The 27953-nt window shown below is 42.6% G+C and overlaps 1 protein-coding gene across 1 annotated transcript; it reads left to right on the top strand.

The window, feature by feature from the left end:
- The first annotated feature begins 14 nt into the window (after positions 1 to 14).
- On the top strand, positions 15 to 27953 carry srpk3 (SRSF protein kinase 3). The gene is made up of 17 exons (XM_051426687.1): positions 15 to 311; positions 998 to 1088; positions 7080 to 7882; positions 10905 to 11013; positions 11121 to 11208; positions 12156 to 12243; positions 12599 to 12705; positions 19122 to 19287; positions 19751 to 19776; positions 22276 to 22368; positions 25281 to 25335; positions 25438 to 25656; positions 26416 to 26513; positions 26603 to 26710; positions 26900 to 26969; positions 27073 to 27165; positions 27375 to 27953. The coding sequence occupies exons 1-17, from the start codon at positions 302 to 304 to the stop codon at positions 27557 to 27559; spliced, it is 2409 nt and encodes an 802-aa protein (XP_051282647.1). The 5' UTR covers positions 15 to 301; the 3' UTR covers positions 27560 to 27953.

Below are 27953 nucleotides of genomic sequence, written 5' to 3'. Positions count from 1 at the left end.
TTCCAATCTCAGCGTGATTTCTCATTGCGCATGCGCTAACCCTGGTGCCCGGTGTCCGGTGTCAGACTGTCAGCAGCTGCTGAGACCATGAACGGTTGGACCGGATCGGTACTGACAGCCCCAGAGTAACGGTACAGACCCGGTAGTGAACCAGAACTGAGCCAGTACTGAAACTGCAACTGAAGCTAACGGAGCTAACGGAGCTAACGGAGCGTCAGCTGTTAGCTAACGGAGACTAACGGAGGCTAACGGAGCTAACCGCCGGGACACGCCGCTCTGACCCGGTTCGGTTTGAGCCGGGATGCTGATAGGTAAAATCCTCCTGATTCGGGTCGCTGTCAGTCCGGTAAAATGGGCCTAACATGCTAAGCTAGCTGTCTTTAGCTAAGAGTACCAGCCTGTGACTGCTGAGGCTGTCACACGTTGGCGCTTCAACCAGACTTCATTCAATTTTAAGTCATTTTAACATTTGAGTGTTCCAGCAGATCAGCTGATTGTTTCTGGCTGCTTGGAGGTAAAATGAATGTCTGGTGGTAAATTCGGCTCTAAAGTTACCCTCCGGGAGTCAGCTGGTTAACTTGAGTGTGAACTTTGATGTGATTGCTGCCACCCACCCTCCATGATGTGTTACAGTCCACAGGCAGTGAGTCTGTGGGCCGAATTAAAGGATAACCTCAGTCATTCTCGACAGGTGGTGATTCATGTTTGAATGGTTGTGTATGTGTTCCAATGTGGAGAAGAGCCCTAAATCTAAACTTTTATGAATGGAGTTTGTACCTAGGTCATACATAAGATGGCTGATCATTTTAGACTTTTGTTCTGAACTTATGGTCAAATTAAGATTTGATGTGAAATGTCAGTATGATCAGTACAGTTTGAGGTACAGTGTGACTCCTCATAATTCATGAATTCATTGCGGTATATGAATACATATAGGGGACAAATTGTTACATTTTTAAATGGAGTTTGGTGTGTGGTTGATGAAGCTTTCTCTCAGCAGCAGTCGGTCCTGGAACCGGTAACAGCTCCGGTAAGAAGCACCGACGGAGAGGCAAAAAACATCGGAGAGTCCGGACTGACGAGAACCGGTGAGAACCCAGCAGACACTGCTGACCTCCACACACACACACACACACACACACACTCAGAGGCTAAATTTAGCTGTGTGTGCGTGTGTGTGTGTGTGTGTGTTTTCAGTGTGTTGATTTATTGTTTACATATTGGTCAACTGAAACGACAGAAAGTTATTAAAGTATTTTACTGTAAACACAGTGAATACAGTGATATACATCAGTGGTTCCCAACCTTTGACCCCTGACTGTGACGTTTTTTAACAATCATACAGACTTAAGTCTTGGTTTCATCAGCTCTTTGTTCTATCAGCACTCTGATTGTTTCAACTGCGTATATCCTAATGTGAACATGGCAGTTTATTAGATTCTTAAATAATAATATAAACTTTGCGAAGAGATGCCAGGAAGACTGAACTACAAAAATGATATTGTTAAGGAACAGTGACACATCTTTAGTGGATATATCTCCAGAGGGAGAAGCCTAAACCTTAGTAATAATTCACATTAAACACTTGTTGTCATTAACATGTTGCATGTGTACAGTTGATGCATAGAATCAGCTGCTGAGCAGCAAATGTTGTATAATATTAATAACTCTTTGAGCTTTAAGTTAGGGTTGCTAACGTTAAAACACTATTGTGTATCTGTTTAGCTAACAATCAATACTGTTGAGATCAATAAGTTTGACTAAAGTTAGAACTCGCCTGTTCTGTTACTTGGTAGCTAACAGGAAAGTTAGTTCTTGAGCTCGACTGATAAGGTTGATCGATATGATCAGTCAATATCAGCAGACATATTGGTATCAATATGTGTAAACCAACAGTGTGTCTGCAGTGTGTCTACAGTGTGTCTGCAGTGTGTCTGTGTCTGCAGTGTGTCTGCAGTGTGTCTACAGTGTGTCTGCAGTGTGTCTGTGTCTGCAGTGTGTCTGCAGTGTGTCTGCAGTGTGTCTGTGTCTGCAGTGTGTCTGCAGTGTGTCTGTGTCTGCAGTGTGTCTACAGTGTGTCTGCAGTGTGTCTGCAGTGTGTCTGCAGTGTGTCTGCAGTGTGTCTGCAGTGTGTCTGCAGTGTGTCTGCAGTGTGTCTACAGTGTGTCTGCAGTGTGTCTGCAGTGTGTTTATAGGGTGTCTGCGTCTACAGTGTGTCTACAGTGTGTCTGCAGTGTGTCTGTGTCTGCAGTGTGTCTACAGTGTGTCTGCAGTGTGTCTGCAGTGTGTCTGCAGTGTGTTTATAGGGTGTCTGCGTCTACAGTGTGTCTACAGTGTGTCTGCAGTGTGTCTGTGTCTGCAGTGTGTCTGCAGTGTGTCTGTGTCTGCAGTGTGTCTGCAGTGTGTCTGCAGTGTGTCTGTGTCTGCAGTGTGTCTGCAGTGTGTCTGTGTCTGCAGTGTGTCTGCAGTGTGTTTATAGGGTGTCTGCGTCTACAGTGTGTCTACAGTGTGTCTGCAGTGTGTCTGTGTCTGCAGTGTGTCTGCAGTGTGTCTGTGTCTGCAGTGTGTCTGCAGTGTGTCTGCAGTGTGTCTGTGTCTGCAGTGTGTCTGCAGTGTGTCTGTGTCTGCAGTGTGTCTGCAGTGTGTCTACAATGTGTCTGCAGTGTGTCTGCAGTGTGTCTGCAGTGTGTTTATAGGGTGTCTGCGTCTATAGTGTGTCTACAGTGTGTCTGCACTTTGTCTACAGTGTGTCTTTGTCTGCAGTGTGTCTGCAGTGTGTCTGTGTCTACAGTGTGTCTGCAGTGTGTCTACAGTGTGTCTGCAGTGTGTCTGCAGTGTGTCTGCGTCTGCAGTGTGTCTGCAGTGTGTCTGCAGTGTGTCTGCAGTGTGTCTGCAGTGTGTCTGCAGTGTGTCTACAGTGTGTCTACAGTGTGTCTGCAGTGTGTCTGCAGTGTGTCTGCAGTGTGTCTGCAGTGTGTCTACAGTGTGTCTGCAGTGTGTCTGCGTCTGCAGTTTGTCTGCAGTGTGTCTGCAGTTTGTCTACAGTGTGTCTGCAGTGTGTCTACAGTGTGTCTGCAGTGTGTCTGCGTCTGCAGTGTGTCTGCAGTGTGTCTACAGTGTGTCTACAGTGTGTCTGCAGTGTGTCTACAGTGTGTCTGCAGTGTGTCTGCGTCTGCAGTTTGTCTACAGTGTGTCTGCAGTGTGTTTATAGGGTGTCTGTGTCTGCAGTGTGTTTATAGGGTGTCTGTGTCTACAGTTTGTCTACAGTGTGTCTGCAGTTTGTCTACAGTGTGTCTACAGTGTGTCTGCAGTGTGTCTGCGTCTGCAGTTTGTCTACAGTGTGTCTGCAGTGTGTTTATAGGGTGTCTGTGTCTGCAGTGTGTTTATAGGGTGTCTGTGTCTACAGTTTGTCTACAGTGTGTCTGCAGTGTGTCTACAGTGTGTCTACAGTGTGTCTGCAGTGTGTCTACAGTGTGTCTGCAGTGTGTCTGCGTCTGCAGTTTGTCTGCAGTGTGTCTGCGTCTGCAGTTTGTCTACAGTGTGTCTGCAGTGTGTTTATAGGGTGTCTGTGTCTGCAGTGTGTTTATAGGGTGTCTGTGTCTACAGTTTGTCTACAGTGTGTCTGCATCTGTATAATATGCGACAGACACAACAACAATATAACAATATCATATATAAAAACAATATAACCTCCTCCTGTATGACTTTCTCTCTGTGGATAGAATCATTCAGTATATCAGACTGTGGAAAGATCAACGTTCTCTGTGTGGACGCCACAGGTCCAGAGAGCAGTTGAACACACTCAGTGTGGACCTGCTGTTAGTTCACTGATACACTGCTCACTGACGTCATTCTCTGTATCTTTACTAGGGTTGCAAAGGGGCGGACATTTTCCAGAAGCTTTCCATGGAAAGATAAGCTGGGGAATTTTGGAAACATTCCAATTTGGAAACTTCATGGGAATTAATGGAAATTATGGGAATTAAGAGGAAATTATGGGAATTAATGGAATTTAGGAGAATTAACGGGAAAAGTTGGGTAATTCATACAAACTCCATCTTACAAACATCTACAGAGTGTACCGAGCTGAAGGAGGGGGAACGTAAGACTTGCAAAACAAAGATGGCTGCGCCCATATTAAGATGTATTTTCTTTGTTTTTGTGCTACGTTGGTCGTTTTAATGTCGATTTTAAATTCTCCTACAAACTTGTTTACATTGCTGCTTTAGTCCGGTCACCAATGTATGCATTGCACAGTGTTACTGTGAGTTCAATACAATGTAAAGGTTTGTTTTCGAGCTGGTTTGCTAAATAGGCTAATGTAGCTAACAATAACACTAGCCCGCCACTGTCCCTGGTGGCCCCTGGAGGCCCCTGGTGGCTCCTGGAGGCCCCTGGAAGCTCCTGGAGGCCCCTGGAGGCTCCTGGAGGCCCCTGGAGACTCCTGGTGGCCCCTGGTGGCTCCTGGAGGCCCCTGGTGGCCCCTGGAAGCTCCTGGAGGCCCCTGGAGGCCCCTGGAGGCCCCTGGAGACTCCTGGTGGCCCCTGGAGGCCCCTGGAGGCCCCTGGTGGCCCCTGGTGGCCCCTGGAGGCTCGAGACAAACGCCACAGCACTTGTTGAAATTGAAATAGGCGAAAATGGCAAAATATTATTGAACTGTAAGACTTGCAATAACAGAATTACTTGAAATGTTTGTGTTTGTGTAGAAACACATTATTATTTCACATTGAGCTTGTTTAGAGCCACAATCAATAACAACACAGCTGCTGCACTGGTGGCGTCCATGTTCTCTCTGACTCGTAACGCCCAAAGACAAACAGAACGCTATAAGTGGTACAAGACGGGCAATTATGTCACATTCTGGCGTCAGAGCAACTCGGGCGGGGGATTTATGAGACAAACGGAAAGCACCATAAGTAGTAGCCCAAACCATTGACCTTTAGCTTAACATATGATGGTAGCCAGCATGCTGCCTTTGATTTACTATGGCTATGGTTATGTTATATGCGTACAATACAATTAACCCAAATAGGTTAATAGCAATGGGTTATGTATTAACCCCCCCGCCCCAAAACAAAAAAAAACCTCCCATATTTTAAAAAATAAATGTTGGCAAGTATGTAGTAGCCTATGCTGATTACTGCGTGTGTGCATGTCATTGACGAATATAAAGAGGACATTCAACTGAAGCTGCATTAAATCAGGTTGTTTTAAGTGAGATTATCCTGCAAGATGTTTCTTTTCAACTACATGTAAGTTCCCTGTTATAGACTGTATTATAACAGTATTATAACAAGCAATATTAAAAATATCCAGTTTATTCCCATTAATTCCCATATATTCCCATTAATTCCCATATATTCCCATTAATTCCCATGGAAAGTTTCCAACTTTGAAAATTCCCGGAATTTTGCAACCCTAATCTTTACTCAGCTGACTGTTTAATCTCATATTTAATTTATACCTAAAAGAGTCTTTGTTCGCATTTTTGAATGTTTTAAAGGGGAACATTCATAATACACTTTTTAGTTGACCACACAGGACTCAATTGATTTGAATCCATTACTGATCCCTAATTATTGATCCATTAACAAACCTGAAATTTGAGAGTAGCTGTGTAATATTTATATTTATTTATTATTTATTTACTAAGAAACAAATCAACTTTTTTCACTATAATTCAACAACCTTTAACATAGCTGATTGCAGGATGTACTGCTGAGTAGCTGTAAATAAGCTAAGCTAGGTAAACCACTTCCCCCTGTTCCATATGTTTGTGCTAAGCTAGCTGCTAGCTGGTGTCCAGCTGACAGAAACAGGTTTGGTGCTCGGCCTGCAGAGACTCAACTCCAATAATAGAAGCAGACTGAATCATGATCACACACACACACACACACACACACACACACACAGTAATACACACTCACGCACACAGTAACACACACACACAGTAACATATACACACACAGTAACACACGCACACACAGTAACATACACACACACACACACAGTAACAAAACACAGTAACACGCACACACAGTAACACACACACACACACACAGTAACTCACACACACATACAGTAACCCACACACACACAGTAACACACGCACACACAGTAACATACACACACACACACAACCACACACACATAGTAACACACGCACACAGTAACACACACACACACACAGTAACACACGCACACACAGTAACATACACACACACACACAGTAACTCACACACACACATAGTAACACACGCACACAGTAACACACACACACACACACAGTAACACACACACACACACAGTAACACACACACACAGTAACAACACACACACACACAGTAACTCACACACACACACAGTAACTCACACACACACACAGTAACACACGCACACACAGTAACATACACACACACACACAGTAACTCACACACACACATAGTAACACACACACACACACACACACACACACACACACAGTAACACACACACACACACACAGTAACACACACACACAGTAACATACACACACACACAGTAACACACACACACAGTAACATACACACACACACAGTAACACACAAACAGAGTAACACACACACACACACACACACACACACACACACACAGTAACTCTCACACACACACACACACACACACACACACACACACACACACACACACAGTAACTCACACACACACACACACACACAGCTGCTCTCTGACTCATGGACATTGTTGAGGGTAGCCTGGGCTGCACTGAAATAGACTCTGCGTGTGTGTTTGTGTGTGTGTGTGTGTGTGTGTGTGTGTGTGTACTGTGTGTGTGTGTGTGTGTGTGTGTGTGTGTGTGTGTTACTGTGAGTGTGAGATATATGATCCATATATGTGGTCAGGATGACATCATACAGCCTGTATCTGATTGGTCAATGAACTGCATTGTGCCTCTGAAGTCACAGTGACATAATACTGGATCAGTCCGTTTATGCCGGATCAGACCGTTTATGCCGGATCAGTCCGTTTATGCCGGATCAGACCGTTTAGACCTGATGTGACGCCCTGTTGTCCTGTTTCAGGCCTGATGACCTCTGTGACCTTCGGAGTTTAAACAGGAGTGCCCCCCCTACGTCGGTGCAGAGCTACCCCCAAACCACCAGGCTGCCCCCCAACAATCCTCCAGAAACGCCAGGAAATACGCAGACGCACACCGAAGACCATGAATCCACTACAGGACCCCAACAGAACCCCCACAGTGCCCCCGGGACCCCCTCACCACCTCCCCAGAGGCCTTTGAAGACCACCCCAGCTCTTCTGGATGCAATAGATCTCCCTGAACCTCTAGAACGTAGCCTCCAGATTTTCAGCCACTCACCACCTGCCCACAGTCCCAGCCAATCACCGCCAACTGTTAACCAAAATATTACACAGAATTCCTCCAGATTGCCTCACAGAACTCTTTCTAACAGCCAAACAGATCGCTTCAAATCACCTCCATCTACACCACACAATGTTACCGAGAATGCCTCTGAACTACAATCACTTCCTTCCCACCTTCCTACCAGAGCTCCTCCCAGCCCTCACGTAAGCCCCTCCCATCCCGACCCCTTCATCCTGACCTCTGTGACATTTACATCCAGCGTCTCCTCCCAACTTTACCCCCCCATCTGCTCCTCCTCCTCCTCCTCCTCCTCTGTCCTCCGCTCCCTCGACTCCTTCGCCCCCCACGCCGGTCTGCTGCCCATGATGTCATCAGCCCCCCCTCAGCTGACCACACCCCCTCCGACTTTGAGCCCCCCCCCTCCTGAGTTAACCCCGCCCCCTGCACAGCTGCTGGGCTCTGACGATGAAGAGCAGGAAGACCCCTCAGATTACTGCAAAGGTGAGTTCGATCGATTAACTGATCGATTTCCAAACTTAATTCAATTCAATTAAATTTATTATTTATTTATATTTAATTTTATTTGTATAGCGCCAGTTCATAACAGAAGTTATCTCAGGACACTTTTCAAATAGAGCAGGTCTAGACCGAACTCTTTAAAACATTAATTACAGAGACCCAACAGTACCACCATGAGCAAGACCTTGGAGACAAGGGCAAGGAAAAACTGCCTGTTAAAAGGCAGAAACCTAGGAGAGATCCTTCGGCTCTAGGTGGGTGGTCGTCTGCCTCGACCAGTTGGAGTGAGAGAGAGAGAGAGAGAGAGACAGACAGACAGACAGACAGACAGACAGACAGACAGACAGACAGACAGGTGCACAGCAACAACAGTAGCAACAACTACACTAATAGTAGTGACTGATAAGGATGAACATGAAGAAGACGACGACGACAACAGCAACATTGGGGGACAATGAGCAATGACAATAGTAATAATAGTAACTGTAGTAATAATAATAATAATAGTAATAATAATAATAATAATATCAGTGATATTAGCAATGGCAGTCAAGCAGGACCATGGTAGGAGGCTCCACCAGGATCCATGAGAACCTGCGAGACAAGAAAGCACAAGAACTCCGGGGAAGAAGTGGTTAGTAACATGCATTAATGGAACATGAATGAGTGCAGAAAGAGAGAGGAAGGGAGGAGCTCAGTGCACCATGGGAAATCCCCCGATAGTCTAGGCCTATAGCAGCATAACTAAGGGATGGTTCAGGACTCACCTGATCCAGCCCTAACTATAAGCTTTATCAAAGAGGAATGTCTTAAGCCTACTCTTAAATGTGGTGAGGGTGTCTGCCTCCCGAACCACAACTGGAAGCTGGTTCCACAGGAGAGGAGCTTGGTAACTGAAGGCTCTGGCTCCTGTTCTACTTTTAGAGACTATAGGAACCACAAGTAGCCCAGCATTCAGAGAACGTAGTGTTCTAGAGGGGTAATAGGGTACTATGAGCTCTTTAAGATATGAAGGGGCCTGACCATGAAGAGCTTTATAGGTGAGGAGGAGGATTTTAAATGCTATTCTACATTTTACAGGGAGCCAATGCAGAGAAGCTAGTACAGGAGAGATGTGATCTCTTTTTCTAGTTCCTGTCAGTACTCGTGCTGCAGCGTTCTGAATTAATTGAAGCGTTTTAATGGACTTATTAGGGCAACCTGATAATAAAGAGTTGCAGTAATCCAGCCTAGAAGTAACAAATGCATGGATTAGTTTTTCTGCATCTGTCTGTGATAGTATGTGTCTAATTTTTGTAATATTACGTAAATGAAAGGCCTTGCTAGAGGCCAAGTTAATGCCATCTAGAGTAACTATATCTTTAGACAGAGAGTCTCTAAGGTTTTTGGGGCCAAGTAGAAGAATTTCAGTTTAACATCAGAAAATTGCAGGTCATCCAGGATTTTATGTCCTTAAGACATTTGTAATTTAGATAATTGATTAATTTCATTGGGCTTGATCAATAGATATAACTGTGTATCATCTGCATAGCAATGAAAGTAAATGGAGTGATTCCTAATAATGTTGCCCAAAGGGAGCATATATAAAGTAAATAGTATTGGTCCAAGTACAGAACCTTGTGGAACTCCATGACTAACTGTAGTATTTATGGAAGATTCATCGTTAACATGTACAAACTGCGAACGATCTGATAAGTATGACCTAAACCAGCTTAGTGCGGTTCCTTTAATGCCAATTTGATGCTCAAGTCTCTGTAAAAGAATATCATGGTCAATGGTGTCAAATGCAGCACTAAGATCTAATAATACAAGTACAGAGACAAGTCCATTGTCGGAAGCAATCAAAAGGTCATTATTAACTTTAACCAGAGCTGTCTCTGTTCTGTGATGAACTCTAAATCCTGACTGAAAATCCTCAAATAAGCTATTGTTATGTAGAAAGTCACACAACTGTTTGGCGACTACTTTCTCCAGAATCTTAGAGAGGAAGGGGAGGTTAGAGATTGGTCTATAGTTAGCTAAAACTCCTGGGTCAAGAGTGGGCTTTTTAAGAAGGGGTTTAATTACAGTTACTTTAAAGGACTGTGGTACATATCCTGATAATAAAATAAGATTAATCATATCCAGTAAAGAAGTGCCAATTAAGGGTACGACTTCTTTAAGCAGACAGGCTTCCGTAAAGAAATGATTGAAGTTAATTGATGAAGATCGATAGCAGAAAAACAGTCTAAATATATATCTGAGTTTACATTAGTTAAAGTTCCTTAACTTGGAGAGCCACTGATAACTGTTGATGGCAGTTGGTGATTCATTTTCTTTCTAATAGTAATAATTTTATTATAAAAGAAGCTCATGAAGTCATTGCTACTTAAGTTTATGGGGATATGTGGCTCAATAGAGCTGTGACTCTCTGTCAGCCTGGCTACAGTGCTGAAGAGGAACCTAGGGTTGTTCTTATTTTCTTCTATTATTGCTGAGTAATAGGCTCCTCTGGCGTTATGGAGTTAGACTATCTTGCCAAACTTTAATGATGATCAATACTTGTGGTTCAATACTCTCTGTCCCTGACCTTGTTAAACAGTTTATGTTGTTTTTACTGATGAGAATTTGATCAGTTTCCCTCCCCCTGGAGAACCCCGAACCGGTTCCAGATCAATCAGAATTGAACACGGCGCAACAGATCAATTCCTTTTAATAATGCCAGAATGTTTGTGATGACGTCAAAACACAAGTTTCATTTCACAAGGTAACTCGAACTATTTCAACTGGCCGACCTCCTGTTCGGGTTGGGATGGGTTCAAGAGTGTGTATTGATTTCATTTTTTTAATTTTGGAAGACATTTTTAAGAAAGAAGGAGAAGATGGACAAACATCTGTCAAGGCTCAGGTTGAACCCGAGAAGGGACCAGGTTGTTAATATTGTAATAGATTACATGGTTGGAGTCCGTGAGTAGAGCCCTGTTCCACCACCATGTTCTCTAACCATGTTCTGTTTATGTTCCAGGTGGTTACTACCCGGTGAAGATCGGTGATCTGTTTAACGGGAGGTACCACGTGGTCAGAAAACTGGGCTGGGGACATTTCTCTACAGTGTGGCTCTGCTGGGACCTACAGTACGACACACACACACACACACACACACACACACACACACACACACATTGTGTTAGTATCTTGTTAGCTTCTTGTTAGCATCTTCTGAATCTGTGTCTGTGTTCAGGAAGAAACGTTTTGTGGCGCTGAAGGTGGTAAAGAGTGCTCCACATTACACTGAGACGGCTCTGGACGAGATCAAACTGCTCCGATGTGTGAGTCTCTCACACACACACACACACACACACACACACACACACACACTCTATCTTCCTCTGGTGGCTGACTGCAGTATAGACTCTCTCTATCTATCTCCCCCTGGTGGCTGACTGCAGTATAGACTCTCTCTATCTATCTCCCCCTGGTGGCTGACTGCAGTATAGACTCTCTCTATTTCCCCCTGGTGGCTGACTGCAGTATAGACTCTCTCTATTTCCCCCTGGTGGCTGACTGCAGTATAGACTCTCTCTCTATCTCCCCCTGGTGGCTGACTGCAGTATAGACTCTCTCTATCTATCTCCCCCTTGTGGCTGACTGCAGTATAGACTCTCTCTCTCTATCTCCCCCTTGTGGCTGACTGCAGTATAGACTCTCTCTCTCTCTATCTCCCCCTGGTGGCTGACTGCAGTATAGACTCTCTCTCTATCTCCCCCTGGTGGCTGACTGCAGTATAGACTCTCTCTCTCTCTATTTCCCCCTGGTGGCTGACTGCAGTATAGACTCTCTCTCTCTCTCTATCTCCCCCTGGTGGCTGACTGCAGTATAGACTCTCTCTCTCTCTATCTCCCCCTGGTGGCTGACTGCAGTATAGACTCTCTATCTATCTCCCCCTTGTGGCTGACTGCAGTATAGACTCTCTCTCTCTCTCTATCTCCCCCTGGTGGCTGACTGCAGTATAGACTCTCTCTCTCTCTATCTCCCCCTGGTGGCTGACTGCAGTATAGACTCTCTCTCTCTCTCTATTTCCCCCTGGTGGCTGACTGCAGTATAGACTCTCTCTATCTCCCCCTGGTGGCTGACTGTAGTATAAACTCTATCTAGCTGAGAGTGTCTGTTGTTGCAGTACTGACATTGAACTGCGTCGCCTGCACTGCGTCACAACTACAACAGTAAAATTAAAGCAGGTGTTCAGTCCACAGGTAACCAGTGTGTTTGTTTACAGGTGAGAGACAGCGACCCCTCTGACCCCTACAGAGAAACCATCGTCCAACTGATCGACGACTTCAAGATCTCTGGAGTCAACGGAATCCGTATCCTTCAGTACCAGTCTGTACCTGTCTGTACGTGTACGTATACGTGTACCTGTCTGTACCTGTCTATATCTGTATGTCTGTGTCTGTGTCTGTCTCTGTCTCTGTGTCTGTGTCTGTACTTGTACCTGTACCTGTACCTGTACCAGTCTGTACCAGTCTGTATCTGTCTGTATCTGTACCAGTCTGTACCAGTCTGTACCAGTCTGTACCAGTCTGTATCTGTCTGTGTCTGTACCAGTCTGTATCTGTCTGTGTCTGTACCAGTCTGTACCAGTCTGTACCAGTCTGTATCAGTCTGTATCTGTCTGTACCTGTCCGTCTATCAGTCAGTAATTTCCTCAGCCTCTGTCAGATGTCTGTATGGTTCTGGAGGTTTTGGGTCATCAGCTGTTAAAATGGATCATTAAGTCAAACTATATGGGACTTCCGCTGGTCAGTGTGAAGACCATCATCAGACAGGTAACACACTATACACACTGTAGACATTATATATACACACTGTACACACACTGTACACACTGTACACACATTATATACGCTGTATACACACTGTACACACTATATACACACTATCTATACACTACATACACACTATATACACACGATCTATACACTACATACACACTATCTATACACTACATACACACTATATACACACGATCTATACACTACATACACACTATCTATACACTACATACACACTATCTATACACTACATACACACTATATATACATTATATACACACTATATATACACTATATACACACTATACACACTATATACACACTTTATACACACTACATATACACTATATCTACACTATATACACTATATATACACTACATACACTATATATATACACTGTATACACTATATATACACTATACACACTATATATACACTACATACACTATATATATACACTGTATACACTATATATACACTATACACACTATATATACACTATATACGCACTATATACACAATTTATACAATATATACAGACTATATATACGCTATATACACACTTTATACACACTTTATACACACTACATATACACTGTATATACACTATATATACACTACATATACACTATATATACACTATATACACACACTATATATACGCTATATACACACTATATATACACTATATACACACTTTATACACACTACATATACACTATATCTACACTATATATACACACTACACTATATACACATTATATATACACACTCTACACTATATACACACTATATACACACTTTATACACTATATACACACTATATATACGCTATATACACACTGTATACACACTGTACACACTATATACACACTATATACACACTATCTATACACTACATACACACTATATGCATACTACATACACACTATCTATACACTACATACACACTATATATACACTATATACACACTATATATACACTATATACACTATATATACACTATATACACACTTTTTACACACTACATATACACTATATATACACACTATACATACTATATATACACACTATACACTATATACACACTACATATACACTATATACACACTATACATACGCTATATACACACTATATACATTATATACACACTATACGCTATATACACTCTATATGCTATATACACACTATATACACTATATACACACTATATAAACTATATATACACTATATACACAGTTTATACGCACTACATATACACTATTTCAATTCAATTTTAATTCAATTTTATTTGTATAGCGCCAATTCATAACAGAAGTTATCTCAGGACACTTTTCAAATAGAGCAGGTCTAGACCGAACTCTTTACCATTAATTACAGAGACCCAACAGTACCACCATGAGCAAGCACTTGGCGACAAGGGCAAGGAAAAACTGCCTGTTAAAGGCAGAAACCTAGGACAGATCCTCCGGCTCTAGGTGGGTGGTCGTCTGTCTCGACCAGTTGGGGTGAGAGAGAGAGAGCGAGAGACAGACAGACAGGTGCACAGCAACAACAGTATTGGCAATGGCAGTCAAGCAGGACCATGGCAGGAGGCTCCACCAGGATCGACAAGAACCTGCGAGACGAGAAAGCACAAGAACTCCGGGGAAGAAGTGAAGTTAGTAACATGCATTAATGGGACATGAATGAGTGCAGAAAGAGAGAGGAAGGGAGGAGCTCAGTGCACCATGGGAAATCCCCCGATAGTCTAGGCCTATAGCAGCATAACTAAGGGATGGTTCAGGACTCACCTGATCCAGCCCTAACTATAAGCTTTATCAAAGAGGAATGTCTTAAGCCTACTGCATGCACTGCAATGCATGTTACTAACTCCACTTCTTCCCCGGAGTTCTTGTGCTTTCTCGTCTCGCAGGTTCTCATGGATCCTGGTGGAGCCTCCTGCCATGGTCCTGCTTGACTGCCATTGCCAATACTGTTGTTGCTGTGCACCTGTCTGTCTGTCTGTCTGTCTGTCTGTCTCTCGCTCTCTCTCTCTCTGTCTCTCTCTCTCTCTCTCTCTCTCTCTCTCTCTCTCTCTCTCACCCCAACTGGTCGAGACAGACGACCACCCACCTAGAGCCGGAGGATCTCTCCTAGGTTTCTGCCTTTTAACAGGCAGTTTTTCCTTGCCCTTGTCGCCAAGTGCTTGCTCATGGTGGTACTGTTGGGTCTCTGTAATTAATGTTAAAGAGTTCGGTCTAGACCTGCTCTATTTGAAAAGTGTCCTGAGATAACTTCTGTTATGAATTGGCGCTATACAAATAAAATTGAATTGAATTGAATTGAATTCAACATAAAAATCTAATAAAAATTAAAACTAACTCCTCAGTAGCACAAAATAAGAGAATGAAATGTGTGCTGTTAAATATCAGGTCTCTGTCCTCTAAAGCTGTTTTAGTGAATGAATTAATATCAGATTATGATATTGATTTACTTTGTCTTACTGAGACCTGGTTGTCCCACGAGGAGTATGTTAGCCTAAATGAATCCACCCCCCCCCCAGTCATATTAATACTCACATTCCTCGAGGCACTGGCCGAGGAGGTGGAGTGGCAGCCATATATGATTCGAGCGTTTTAATGGACCCTAAACCTAAACTAAATTATAATTCATTTGAAAGCCTTGTTCTTAGTCTTTCTCACCCAAACTGGAAAACACTGCAGTCAGTTCTATTTGTTATAGTGTACCGTGCTCCTGGACCGTACTCTGATTTTATATCTGAATTCTCAGAGTTTTTATCAAGTTTAGTCCTTAAATCAGATAAAGTAATTATTGTAGGTGATTTTAATATTCATGTGGATGTTAACAATGACAGCCTTTGTAACGCATTTATATCATTAATAGACTCAATTGGCTTCTGTCAGAGTGTAAATAAACCAACTCATTGTTTTAATCACACTCTTGACCTTGTTCTATCATATGGCATTGATATTGAACATTTAATAGTTTTCCCACATAATCCTTTCCTATCTGACCATTATTTAATAACTTTTGAATTCATACTATTAGATTATAAGCCATTAGGCAAAACTTCCTACAGCAGATGTCTATCTGACAGTGCTGTAGCTAAATTTAAGGAGGAGATTCCTTCAGTGTTTAATTCAATGCCATGTCTGAATATAACAGAGTCCTACAACAACTTTAGTCCCTCTGAAATTGATAATCTTGTCGATAGTGCTACAGGCTCACTACGATCAACATTAGACTCCAGTCCACAAACCCGCCAGTTAAAACAAATAGCTAGGAAATCTGAAAGGAAATGGCGCTCTTCCAAATTATCAGAATATCGCTCAATTTGGCATGATAATCTTAAAACTTATAGAAAGGCCCTCCATAATGCCAGAGGAGCCTATTACTCAGCACTAATAGAAGAAAATAAGAATAACCCTAGGTTCCTCTTCAGCACTGTAGCCAGGCTGACAGAGAGCCACAGCTCTATTGAGCCACATATCCCCATAAACTTAAGTAGCAATGACTTCATGAGCTTAATAATAAAATTATTACTATTAGAGAGAAAATTAATCACCAACTGCCATCAACAGTTATCAGTGGCTCTCCAAGTTCAGGGACTTCTGTCAGTGTAAACTTAGATATATATTTAGACTGTTTTTCTGCTATCAATCTTCGTCAGTTAACTTCAATCATTTCTTCATCGAAGCCATCAACCTGTCTATTAGACCCGATCCCAACTAGGCTGCTTAAAGAAGTTGTTCCCTTAATTGGCACTTCTTTACTGGATATGATTAATCTTTCTTTATTATCAGGATATGTTCCACAGTCCTTTAAAGTAGCTGTAATTAAACCCCTTCTTAAAAAGCCCACTCTTGACCCAGGGGTTTTAGCCAACTATAGACCGATTTCTAACCTCCCCTTCCTCTCTAAGATTCTGGAGAAAGTAGTCGCCAAAGCGTTGTGTGACTTTCTACATAACAATAGTTTATTTGAGGATTTTCAGTCAGGATTTAGAGTTCATCACAGCACAGAGACAGCTCTGGTTAAAGTTAATAATGACCTTCTGATTGCTTCTGACAATGGACTTGTCTCTGTACTTGTATTATTAGATCTTAGTGCTGCATTTGACACCATTGACCATAATATTCTTTTACAGAGACTTGAGCATCAAATTGGCATTAAAGGAACCGCACTTAGCTGGTTTAAGTCATATTTATCAGATCGCTCGCAGTTTGTACATGTTAACGATGAATCTTCAATAAATACTACAGTTAGTCATGGAGTTCCACAAGGTTCTGTACTTGGACCAATACTATTTACTTTATATATGCTCCCTTTAGGCAACATTATTAGGAATCACTCCATTAACTTTCACTGTTATGCAGATGATACGCAGTTATATCTATCAATCAAGCCCGATGAAATTAATCAATTATCTAAATTACAAACATGTCTTAAGGACATAAAATCCTGGATGACCTGCAATTTTCTGATGTTAAACGAAATTCTTGTTCTTGGCCCCAAAAACCTTAGAGACTCACTGTCTAAAGATATAGTTACTCTAGATGGTATTAACTTGGCTTCTAGCACCACTGTCAGGAATATTGGAGTTATCTTTGATCAGGATTTGTCATTTAACTCCCACATAAAGCAGACCTCTAGGACTGCCTTCTTTCATTTACGTAATATTACAAAAATTAATTCAATTCAATTCAATTTTATTTGTATAGCGCCAATTCATAACAGAAGTTATCTCAGGACACTTTTCAATTGAATTGAATTGAATTATATATACGCTATATACACACTATATACACACTATATATACACTATATACACACTATATATACACTATATATACACTATATATAGTGTTAACACGCTATATATAGTGTGTACACACTATTTAACCACATTCATTTGTGCTTTCCATTACAGGTTCAGACAAGTTTGTTATTGCTGATGGTTACCCATAAAGCCGTCCTGATTTTAAAATAAGAAAATAACCGGGAACATTTATTGCGAAGGTTTTGTAGGAAATCACATGGTCATTTTCTTCAATAAATTTAACTCTGTTTATTTGAGCTTTAGAACGTAACTGCCAATTAGAAAATAACCAGCAGGTTGTCCAGTTGTTAATATTACTGATATTATTAGTGTACCTGCAAAAGCACACTACTACTATTCCTTGTGCTTAATTAGTGTGCCTGAAAAGCACACTACTATTATTGGTCATACTTTTTATTCTTCCGTGTCGTTTTTTGGTCGAATACTCCTCCCGCAGTTTTAGCTAGCTAGCTAGAGAAGATGACAAGGTATTACTATGCTAGACAGAACACGGTATGAATGTGAGAGAAAGCGCTTAACTGCTGTTAACTGCTCTGGCCTTGCCCTGGTTGCTTGGCAACCAAAGCCTGCCCCTCACGAGCCTGACTGTGAACAGGCATTATTCTTCCGTGGCGTGTCAACTACTCCTCCCGCAGTTTTGGTTGCACATACACAAAAAATGTATCAAAACGTGCGGCTCGGCCAGGAGATTAGTGCTATGACTTTTCTAAGCGTTTCGCAAAACAGTTTGCAGATAAATCACCAGTCAGGCACACTCAAAATTTCTTTAGCAATTTTTTAGTTGTTGTTAATATTATTACTAATATTATTACTAAAGTTACTATTATTACTATAATCACTGCTTATTGTCCCCCATCGTTGTTGTCGTAGTCGTTATCATCTTCTTCATGTTCATCATCATCAGTCACTACTATTAGTGTAGTTGTTGCTACTGTTGTTGCTGTGCACCTGTCTGTCTGTCTGTCTGTCTGTCTGTCTCTCTCTCTCTTTCTCTCTGTCTGTCTCTGTAAATAATGTTATAAGGAGTTGGGTCTAGACCTGCTCTATTTGAAAAGTGTCCTGAGATAACTTCTGTTATGAATTGTCGCCATACAAATAAAATTGAATTGAATTGTCATGGAAACCTGTGCCACGCTGGGCTGGTGAGTCAAACTGAGTCAAGCCAGCATGTAAATGAAAAAACGCTAGTGGTGCCTTGAGCTCCTAGTCTGCAGTTAGCTAACAACTACAAGTAAACGTCATCAATGAAATCACTTTTGTTTTTTTTAAGTATTTTTGGGTGCTTTTATTGCCTTTATGATAGTGACAGCTGAAGATAGACAGGAAAGGGGGGCAGAGAGAGGGGATGACACGCAGCAAAGGGCTGCAGGTCGGGTACATGGTACATGGGTTGCCAACTGAGCTAACCAGGCACCCTGAAATCACTTTTTGACAAGGTATTGACGAGTACTTGACTTTTCAGGGACCGGACTACCTCCACACTAAATCTAAGATCATCCACAATGACACTGTGACTCAGACTCGTTGAATCGGACTCGTTGAGTGACTCGGCTGTGTTGTTACAGGTGCTGCAGGGTCTGGACTACCTCCACACTAAGTGTAAGATCATCCACACCGACATTAAGCCAGAGAACATCCTATTGGACGTTGACGAGGTTTACATCAGGAAATTGGCGGCTGAGGCGACCATCTGGCAGAGAGCTGGAGCCCCGCCCCCTTCTGGGTCATCAGGTGAGGAGCTATGTGATGGGTCAGAGAACAGGAAACAGTGAATGTTAAGTGCTGTGATGGACAGTGTTGGTGTGTTTGTGATCAGACATGTTTAATAATTAATAATAATATTAAATACATATTGATCACATATATAAATATCGATGAAGGAAATAATGAGCTGATATTTAATCTGGAGTACATGAAGATATCAGTTGTCACACTGCGTGGAGGAACTGATCAGTTAATCAATCAGATCAGATTATAGATGATCTAGAGTCAGACAGCAGTGTTACTGGGGGCTGTGGTTTCCACTCTATCTGTCTGTCTGCTTTCTAAACTGTCTCCTTTTCTGCCTCTGTATGTATCTGTCTGTCTCTCTGCCTGTCTGTCCTCTGTCTTTATTTCCTGTTTCTGATGTTTTCTTCCTATCTCTCTCTCTCGCTGTCTGTCTGCCTCTATGTGTCTCTCTCTCTCTCTCTAGTTAGCATGGCTCCCAGGGATGTACAGGTAAGTGTCCAGTTGTGACGCCTGCTGTGTTGTCATTGGTTGCTGCTGGTCCAGGTGTCTTTAACCTGCAGTGAGAAGCTGTGATCTGATTGGATAGTTGCTGTGATGTAACATCAGTTAGTTGCATGTGACTATGAGGTAAACACTGGGGGTGTCCGTCTGCCTTTCTGAGAGGATCCAATAAGTATCCAGATACCTGGGCTACGATTCAGGGCCATTTTAATCTGGAACAATTTGATGCAGTTCTTCACATTTGTTAAATGTAGACATGAATTTTACATTCTAAATTAAAATAAGACAATTCTATAAAAGTGACATTGTTCACCTTCAAATACATATATTTTATAAAATACCAAGTATCTTTTTCTTTTTAGGTAAAAACTGAAGACTTATTTCAGAATTATAGTCATTGTGTTTGTTGCTTTTCCAACAGACAGACACACAGACTTCAGTGATTACCTTCGACCTCGCCCAGTTGGAGCTCAGTCGTAGCTAGAAAGTATTTAGAACGCAAGATGCGTGTTCTTGCTTGTGCTAGCTGTGTAAGCATCCAAAGACTCCTCGTCTCCTGTGTAGGTGTCACCGTGCCTCCGCGTTACCGCTGGACTTTACTGTCTGACAAATGGACAGACTTTCCTTCCTTCTTATATAGGGATGCACCGATCCACGTTTTTTCACTTCCGATCCGATCCCGATACCTGAATTTGGATATCTGCCAATACCGATACTATTCCGATACCAGAGCTGTGTTTGCTTTAATATTATTATTATCATTATTGTTGATTTTATATGAGGCTGAAATAAACTCCTCTCAACAGGCAAGTATGATATGTACGTATGTATGCATGTATGTCCCAAAAGGCAACTTGAGGTAATTATAATCCAATCCAATCCAACTTTATTTGTTAAGCACTTTAAAAACAACCAAAGTTGACCAAAGTGCTGTACAGGAGAATAAATAGGACATCATAAATGTAAACAGTGATGGTGATGATGAAGACCACTGTGAGGAATATAGACAGTGATGGCACTGGAAAAGTTCCCGTGGCAGACAACACGGACGAAGTCCGACGGCGATGAGCTCGATGTCCGGGCTGCAGACGCTCTTCACACAGATAAGGTCAGAAAAGGAAGTCAGAAAAACAGGAAATTCTGTTAACAGGAAAAATCTCATTCTGAAAACAAATATGCAACTGTAAGGGTTTCAAATTGATTGTCATGTCAATATTTATTAAATTCCCAAAATGTCAAATATTTGAGTCTTGAAATATAAGAAAAGTGTGTAAACATCTTACACACACACACACACACACACTATCAATAAAACAGTGTCTGAATCTGAACACCACAAGCACTAGCTCTTGTAGCATCAACAAATCAAGGTTTGAAAAGTGCAATAACTGTAAACATCTTACGCACGCGCACACACACACACACACACACGCACACACTGTCTGCCTGGAGTTTACCTTGTTTCTGGAATGACTCCAGAAGTGATTCCTGACAGCTCGCCTAAAAAATCCTTGTGGTCTTTCTTGTGTTTTTTTTTTTTTTATGTTTGATTGCGTTCGTAGTGTTGTACGACGCGAGGGCGCTTCCGCGTCTCTGAATTACGGCTTTGCAAACATTGCATTTTGCTGTCTTGCTCTGCGGTGTTTCCAGTGTAAAGTATTTCCACACAGCGGACATGTTGGCTAGCCACAATGCTGCTCAATGCTATCCTGCTAGCTGGCTGCAAACTGCAGAATGGATTTCCTGAGCGGAGGCATGTCTCATAACTCTGTGTCTCATTGAGCCGCACCTCCATTCAGGAAATCCATTCCACAGTTTGCAGCCAGCTAGCAGACTGGCCGGCAGGAATCACCTGTGGAGTCATTTCAGCAGACAACGTTAAAGCGCAGACATGGCTCATGGATATCGGAAATCTGCACAGGTTGGATCGGGAAATTCCGATATGAGAATTACGCTGGTATCGGTCCCGATACTGGATCGGATCGGCCCCATCCCTATTCTTATAGTATCCAAATGTCTTCCAAACTTTAGATTTTAGATTTGATGGTGAGCCATGCTGTGTTAGCGTTACTTTCCTCACTCTTGTGGTGAGACCTTGGTGTTGACCTTTGACCTTTCAGGAGAGTAGAGACACTGTTAGCAGCAAAACCTCAGTCAACAATTCATAACTTTAGATCTTTTTATCTGACCATCAACAGGTTTGTGGTACATTTAGATCCATTCAGGGGTCGACGTACCAATGCAGTCGCGTCTGTAACATTAAAACTGATTTCTGACTCAGTGACTCTTTACACCCCCGGTGTCAGTTAATACACAACACTCACCTGCAGCAAGAAGTGTGTTCAGTAGTGTGTAGTGTCAGTAACACAGTGTGTGTGTGTGTGTGTGTGTGTGTGTGTGTGTGTGTGAGCACTTTAACAACTGTGTTGATGTGTAGAAACTTCTCTGTCTGTTGTGGCATCTGTCTGTCTGTTTGTCTGTCTGTAGGTCGGTAAACTGTCTAAGAACAAGAAGAAGAAGTTGAAGAGGAAAGCAAAGCGTCAACAGAGACTGTTGGAGGAGAGACTGGTGGATATACAGGTACTGCAGCACTACTATAATACTACTGTAGTACTACATTCATTAACAAAGACTAAGCCAATGAGGATATGGAATTAGAATTGTTTATTGCACATAATGGATAAAGGTGAACCAATATGATAAGCTGTAGGAAGAATGGAGGGATGAGGGTCGAGGGATGTAGGGGTATGGGAGAAATCAGGTTTATGGATGGATGGGGGAGTTCGGGTGGGAGGGAACGGAGTGGGCAGAAGAAGCCAAAGAATGGCCGAAGGAACATTGACTCTAGGACCTTATCGATGTATGAGGAAGACTAGCCTGCGCAGAGAGTTCTGATGCAGTGGGTAAGGAGGTCTGAAGTTGGTGGCAAACATTTTGGTGTAGGATGTTCTTCAGAGTGGATGCTGATGATTTTTTGGGACTAAAATAATGAAATGCTGCTCCAGGATGCGCATGATGTAGTTGAGGTGGCCAAGCAGTGAGAGAAGTTGTCGTTTAGTGCATTTGTGAACCAGAATGAAATTTGAAATGAGTAAGGAAATCTGGTGGACTTTCTGGTCATGGAAGGAGTTAAAGCCTGAGAAATTCCAGGGATGTTCAGGGACCCTCCATTTTGTCCAGGTAGAGAGGAACTCCAAGCTCCTGAGAGTCAGAGTGTTGAGACCATATGATGGGGATGAAGATGGTGGCGTGACCTTGAGGAAATCATCTAGGAGATGGATGATGTATGGGAGTTTTAGTGGTTTCTGAAGATCCAGGCTGCTCTTGCACCTAAAGGTCAGGTGCAGAGAGAAAATGCAAGCACCTCCAGTCCCTGAAGCTACCGGTACTTCAGATGATTTAGTGCCGAGACGTGGGTCTACCTCTCTGGCATGGAAATGGTTTGGTTTCGAAAGGACTGATAAGGGTCTGTGTCCACCAAACATGTTTTTAGTGCTAGCAGCACCTATTTTGAATACAAAACTCTGACAATTTCAATCACATTTTAAAGGATATCGACTGATTATTGTTATCGCCAAAATCCCCAAAAATAACGAGATATTATCTTTTGCCCATTTCGCCCACCCCTAGTCTTGGACATGCAGGCTCCTTGGCCTGCGATGCGGATGAGGGGAGATAGCTTGGTTGATTGTTGTGTATTGCATGTAGAAATCTAGGCTGGGAAGGGTTACCCCAATTACTTCCCTGATTGTATTGATGCAGGCGACCAGTGACTTGAGATAGAAAATATAGAAAAATAAAAATATATATATATATATATAGAAGAGGCAGACACCCTCACCGCATTCAAGAGTAGGCTTAAGACATTCCTCTTTGATAAAGCTTATAGTTAGGGCTGGATCAGGTGAGTCCTGAACCATCCCTTAGTTATGCTGCTATAGGCCTAGACTATTGGGGGATTTCCCATGGTGCACTGAGCTCCTCCCTTCCTCTCTCTTTCTGCACTCATTCATGTTCCATTAATGCATGTTACTAACTTCACTTCTTCCCCAGAGTTCTTGTGCTTTCTCGTCTCGCAGGTTCTTGTCGATCCTGGTGGAGACTCCTGCCATGGTCCTGCTAGATTGCCATTGCCAATACTGTTGTTGCTGTGCACCTGTCTGTCTGTCTGTCTGTCTCTCGCTCTCTCTCTCTCTGTCTCTCTCTCTCTCTCTCTCTCTCTCTCTCTCTCTCTCACCCCAACTGGTCGAGACAGACGACCACCCACCTAGAGCCGAAGGATCTGTCCTAGGTTTCTGCCTTTTAACAGTCAGTTTTTCCTTGCCCTTGTCTCCAAGTGCTTGCTCATGGTGGTACTGTTGGGTCTCTGTAATTAATGTTTTAAAGAGTTCGGTCTAGACCTGCTCTATTTGAAAAGTGTCCTGAGATAACTTCTGTTATGAATTGACGCTATACAAATAAAATTGAATTGAATTGAAAAATTGAATAGATAAAATGTGGTATGTGTAGATTCCGTTACCACCAAAACGCAAGGGAGGGGGAAAAGAAGAAACAAGAGGAAACAGAGGGTTTTGGCTAGCTGCTGCTAGCAACACTATGGATTGCTGTTGTGTAGCTGTGACGGCCGGTATTGAGATGGGAGGAGCTGAGGTGGCCAAAAAAGATGGGATAGGAAAGTTAGAAGCAAGAAAAGAGGAAATGATGCTGGGATGAGTGATGCATGTGCTTGGGGATGGATGAGAAGCAGGGAGGGCAGGTACTGGGTTCGATACAAACCTGGCTGATGTGGAAGGCTGGGCCGTGGGGTCTTACCCAGCTGCTGGGGGGCCAAAGCCCGATGATGTTGGAGTTGTCTGAGAATGAAAGCTGGGAGCGTTGGTGAATGGACTGTTGAGTGCAACCAAAGTAGCTGACAAGGAGGAATTAAAGGTGATTGAGATGAATTTTGGGAGTTTGCGAATCTTCCTCAAGCAGATCGTTGTCTGAAGGGTTTAGAAAAAGCTTGGGGTCCATTATTTGAGTCAAAGAGGGAGTGAATGGAGGTGGTGTGCTTAGGTACTTTTTGTGCAGAGTTTGAGGCATGGTCTTTGTTTCTGAAACTAGTTATAAAACTTATATAACTATAAGTAGCCGTGGCTCAGAGGTAGAGCGGGTCCCGCTCTATGGTCTTCCACTAATTGGAAGGTCGTTGGTTCAATCTCCCATCTCCTCTCGCTGAATATCGAAGTGTCCTTGAGCAAGATACTGAACCCCAAATTTCTCCTGACGCTGTGCATTGAGTGAGCAGTTGGCACATTGCATGGCATCCATCAGTGTATAAATGTGTGCGAATGGGTTGAGTGTGGCTGTAGAATACAGCTATATAAGTACCGTCCATTTACCATTTATAATGCTACTGTAATATTACATCCTGTACAACTACCACCGTCACTGACTTATTACTACTTAAAACAGGAAGTATAAAATAATAATAAATGTTTTCATGTGTTCAGAGGTTGGAGGAGGAAGACGGGATGTTGTTGCAACCTGAGGACACAGACAGTAACTGTGAGTGTCAGTACTGCAGTATACAGTGGTAAATTAGAAAATGTTACTACAATACAATACTTCATTTACACTGTAAAAAATAAATTTCTCCCTTCTTCTCAGGCTCTTTGGTCGTCAACGGCAACACTTCCTGCTCCACAGCAAATAGCAAAGCGAGCCCAGAGTCCACCTGCTCCTGGTTGGAGGAAAAGTGTAATGGCCAGGCCCCTGGACGGTTCTCCAGCCCTGCCTCCGGACTGTCAGGGTTCTCCAGCTCTGTGTTGTCAGCAACGTCGGAGTCAGCACTTTCTACTCAGTCAGGATACTCGAGTGGACGAGATGGTGAGAACCAGCCCAAATATTAAAGCTTCTATATGTTTTATTTTTATGTAATAATCAGTGTGTGTGAGCAGAGAGTGAACGGGTTGTAGTGTAGCTTTGTTCCTCTGCTGCCTGTGGACTGATCTCTATGTGTCTCTATGTAGGGATGAGGGTCAAAGGTTGTGACCTTTATGCTCCCGAGTGCCTTCTCTCTCCGCTTCCCTACAGTGCCAACAGTGGGCAACACTAGCTGACATTAGTTTATAAATGGAGTCCGCTAACGTCTACAAACGACCAAACAAGCCACACGAGTCCACAACACAGAGTCCAACACAGAGTCCACAACACAGAGTCCAACACAGAGTCCACAACACAGAGTCCAACACAGAGTCCAAAGTCAAAGCTAACATTACTGCTAAGCTAGTGGAACATATTGTCTGACTGCTTTTAGCTGAATAACGTTAGCTTGCTTGTTGATGAATTGCTAGCTAGCTAATAAAAGCAGTAGCATAATAAAAAGCATAGCAGTAGAATCAACAGGACACTGACTACAGTTCACTGAACGACCACTGGCGGTGCTGTAACTACAGTTTAATGACAGTTACATAGAGAAGCTAATTCATTTATTTGTGTTTAAAACAATGAATAAATGTAAAAGCAGATAAAAAGTGATGATGATGTGTAGATCTTTGTGTGACAGCAGGACGAAGAACGTCTTAATGAATAATAATAACAATAATAATAATAATAATAATAATAATAATAATGTGTGTGTTTCAGTGTTCAGTGCCTCAGACTTCGTCCTCAGTCCTCTGGATCCTCTCAATGCTCACAAACTCAGAGTGAAGATTGCTGATCTGGGAAATGCATGCTGGGTGGTGAGACATCTTGATCATCTCCTCCTCTTCCTCTGTACAGTGTCATTGTCCACCAATCAGACGCCTCTCTCTCTCTGTGTCTCGTCCAGCACAAACACTTCACTGAAGACATTCAGACCCGACAGTACCGAGCTCTGGAGGTTCTGATTGGAGCAGAGTATGGGCCCCCCGCCGACATCTGGAGCACTGCCTGCATGGTACACACTGATCAATACATCAGTACATCAATACATCAACAGATCACGATGTTGTTCTGATTGTTTGTTTTTATCATTGTACAATTAATACAGTATTGATACTTCGACTGATTGATTGATTGATATTGATCTAAGAATTTATTGATCTATTTGACTTACTGATGTATTGTTTACTGATTGATGTTTCAGGCGTTTGAGTTGGCGACAGGAGATTATCTGTTTGAACCTCATTCAGGAGAAGATTACACCAGAGATGAAGGTACCTTATACACTAGTACAGTATAGTGTAGTACTACACTACTGTACTTCACTACTGTACTTCACTGTGTACTTCACTGTGTACTTTTACTGTGTTTGTTCAGATCACATCGCTCACATCATCGAGCTGCTCGGCCCGATCCCTCTGCCCTTCGCTCTGTCTGGCAGGTACTCCAGAGAGTACTTCAACAGGAGAGGTGAGACAGTCTGTCTGTCTGTCTTTCTGTCTGTATACATACCCATGAGCATCAGCTGCTGTTGCCATGGAGAGGTGTGAGACACTGTACAAATGTCAATGTCATTGGCTGTTAGTGAAATGCACCCTGGGAGTCGTAGTTGACTTCCCTCCTTTAGTTTTTATGTCTCTGTCTGTCTCACTACCTGTCTGTCTCACTGCCTGTCTCAGGTGAGCTACGGCACATCTCCAGTCTAAAGCCGTGGGGTCTGTTCGAGGTTCTGTTGGAGAAGTACGAGTGGCCGTTGGATCAGGCGGCTCAGTTCAGTGACTTCCTGTTGACCATGTTGGAGCTGCAGCCGGACCGCAGAGCGACCGCAGCCCAGTGTCTGCAGCACGCCTGGCTCAACACATAGACACTCACTATGTACACTGATATACACACTGATATACACACACTTATACATACACTGACTGTTAGAAATCACACACTAACGTACTACATACTCAGTATGTACTGCACACGTTGTACTAAATGAAGTGTGCAGACTGTTCCTACTGGAGTTTGTATCACAGGACTTTATCACAACGCTGTGCAGATTGATTACGAGCTGCAATAAAGATCAATATTAACATCATAGATAGAGCGGGTAGTATAATAATAGCATATGTATTATTCTGTGCGGTTTAACCTACGACACATTTATTTTAATTGTGAACTGTCTGTCTGTCCTTTGTAGCTAGCACCAGCGCACTAATATATGAACTATTATCACTATCTGCTCCACTGAGCTCAGCTAATAATCCACA

This window comes from Dicentrarchus labrax, unplaced genomic scaffold (assembly GCF_905237075.1).
Source record: "Dicentrarchus labrax unplaced genomic scaffold, dlabrax2021, whole genome shotgun sequence".
In the NCBI taxonomy this organism is placed as follows: Eukaryota; Metazoa; Chordata; class Actinopteri; family Moronidae; genus Dicentrarchus; species Dicentrarchus labrax.
The sequence above is the reverse complement of the archived record's forward strand: the minus strand, read 5'-3'. Positions and strand labels throughout refer to the sequence as shown.

Excerpts from the sequence above, each read along its gene's own strand:
- srpk3 (XM_051426687.1), top strand. Across the intron at positions 11,014-11,120 it reads TGGCTCTGCTGGGACCTACA|GAAGAAACGTTTTGTGGCGC; the intron begins GTACGACACACA and ends GTCTGTGTTCAG. Across the intron at positions 19,288-19,750 it reads GCCCCCTTCTGGGTCATCAG|TTAGCATGGCTCCCAGGGAT; the intron begins GTGAGGAGCTAT and ends CTCTCTCTCTAG.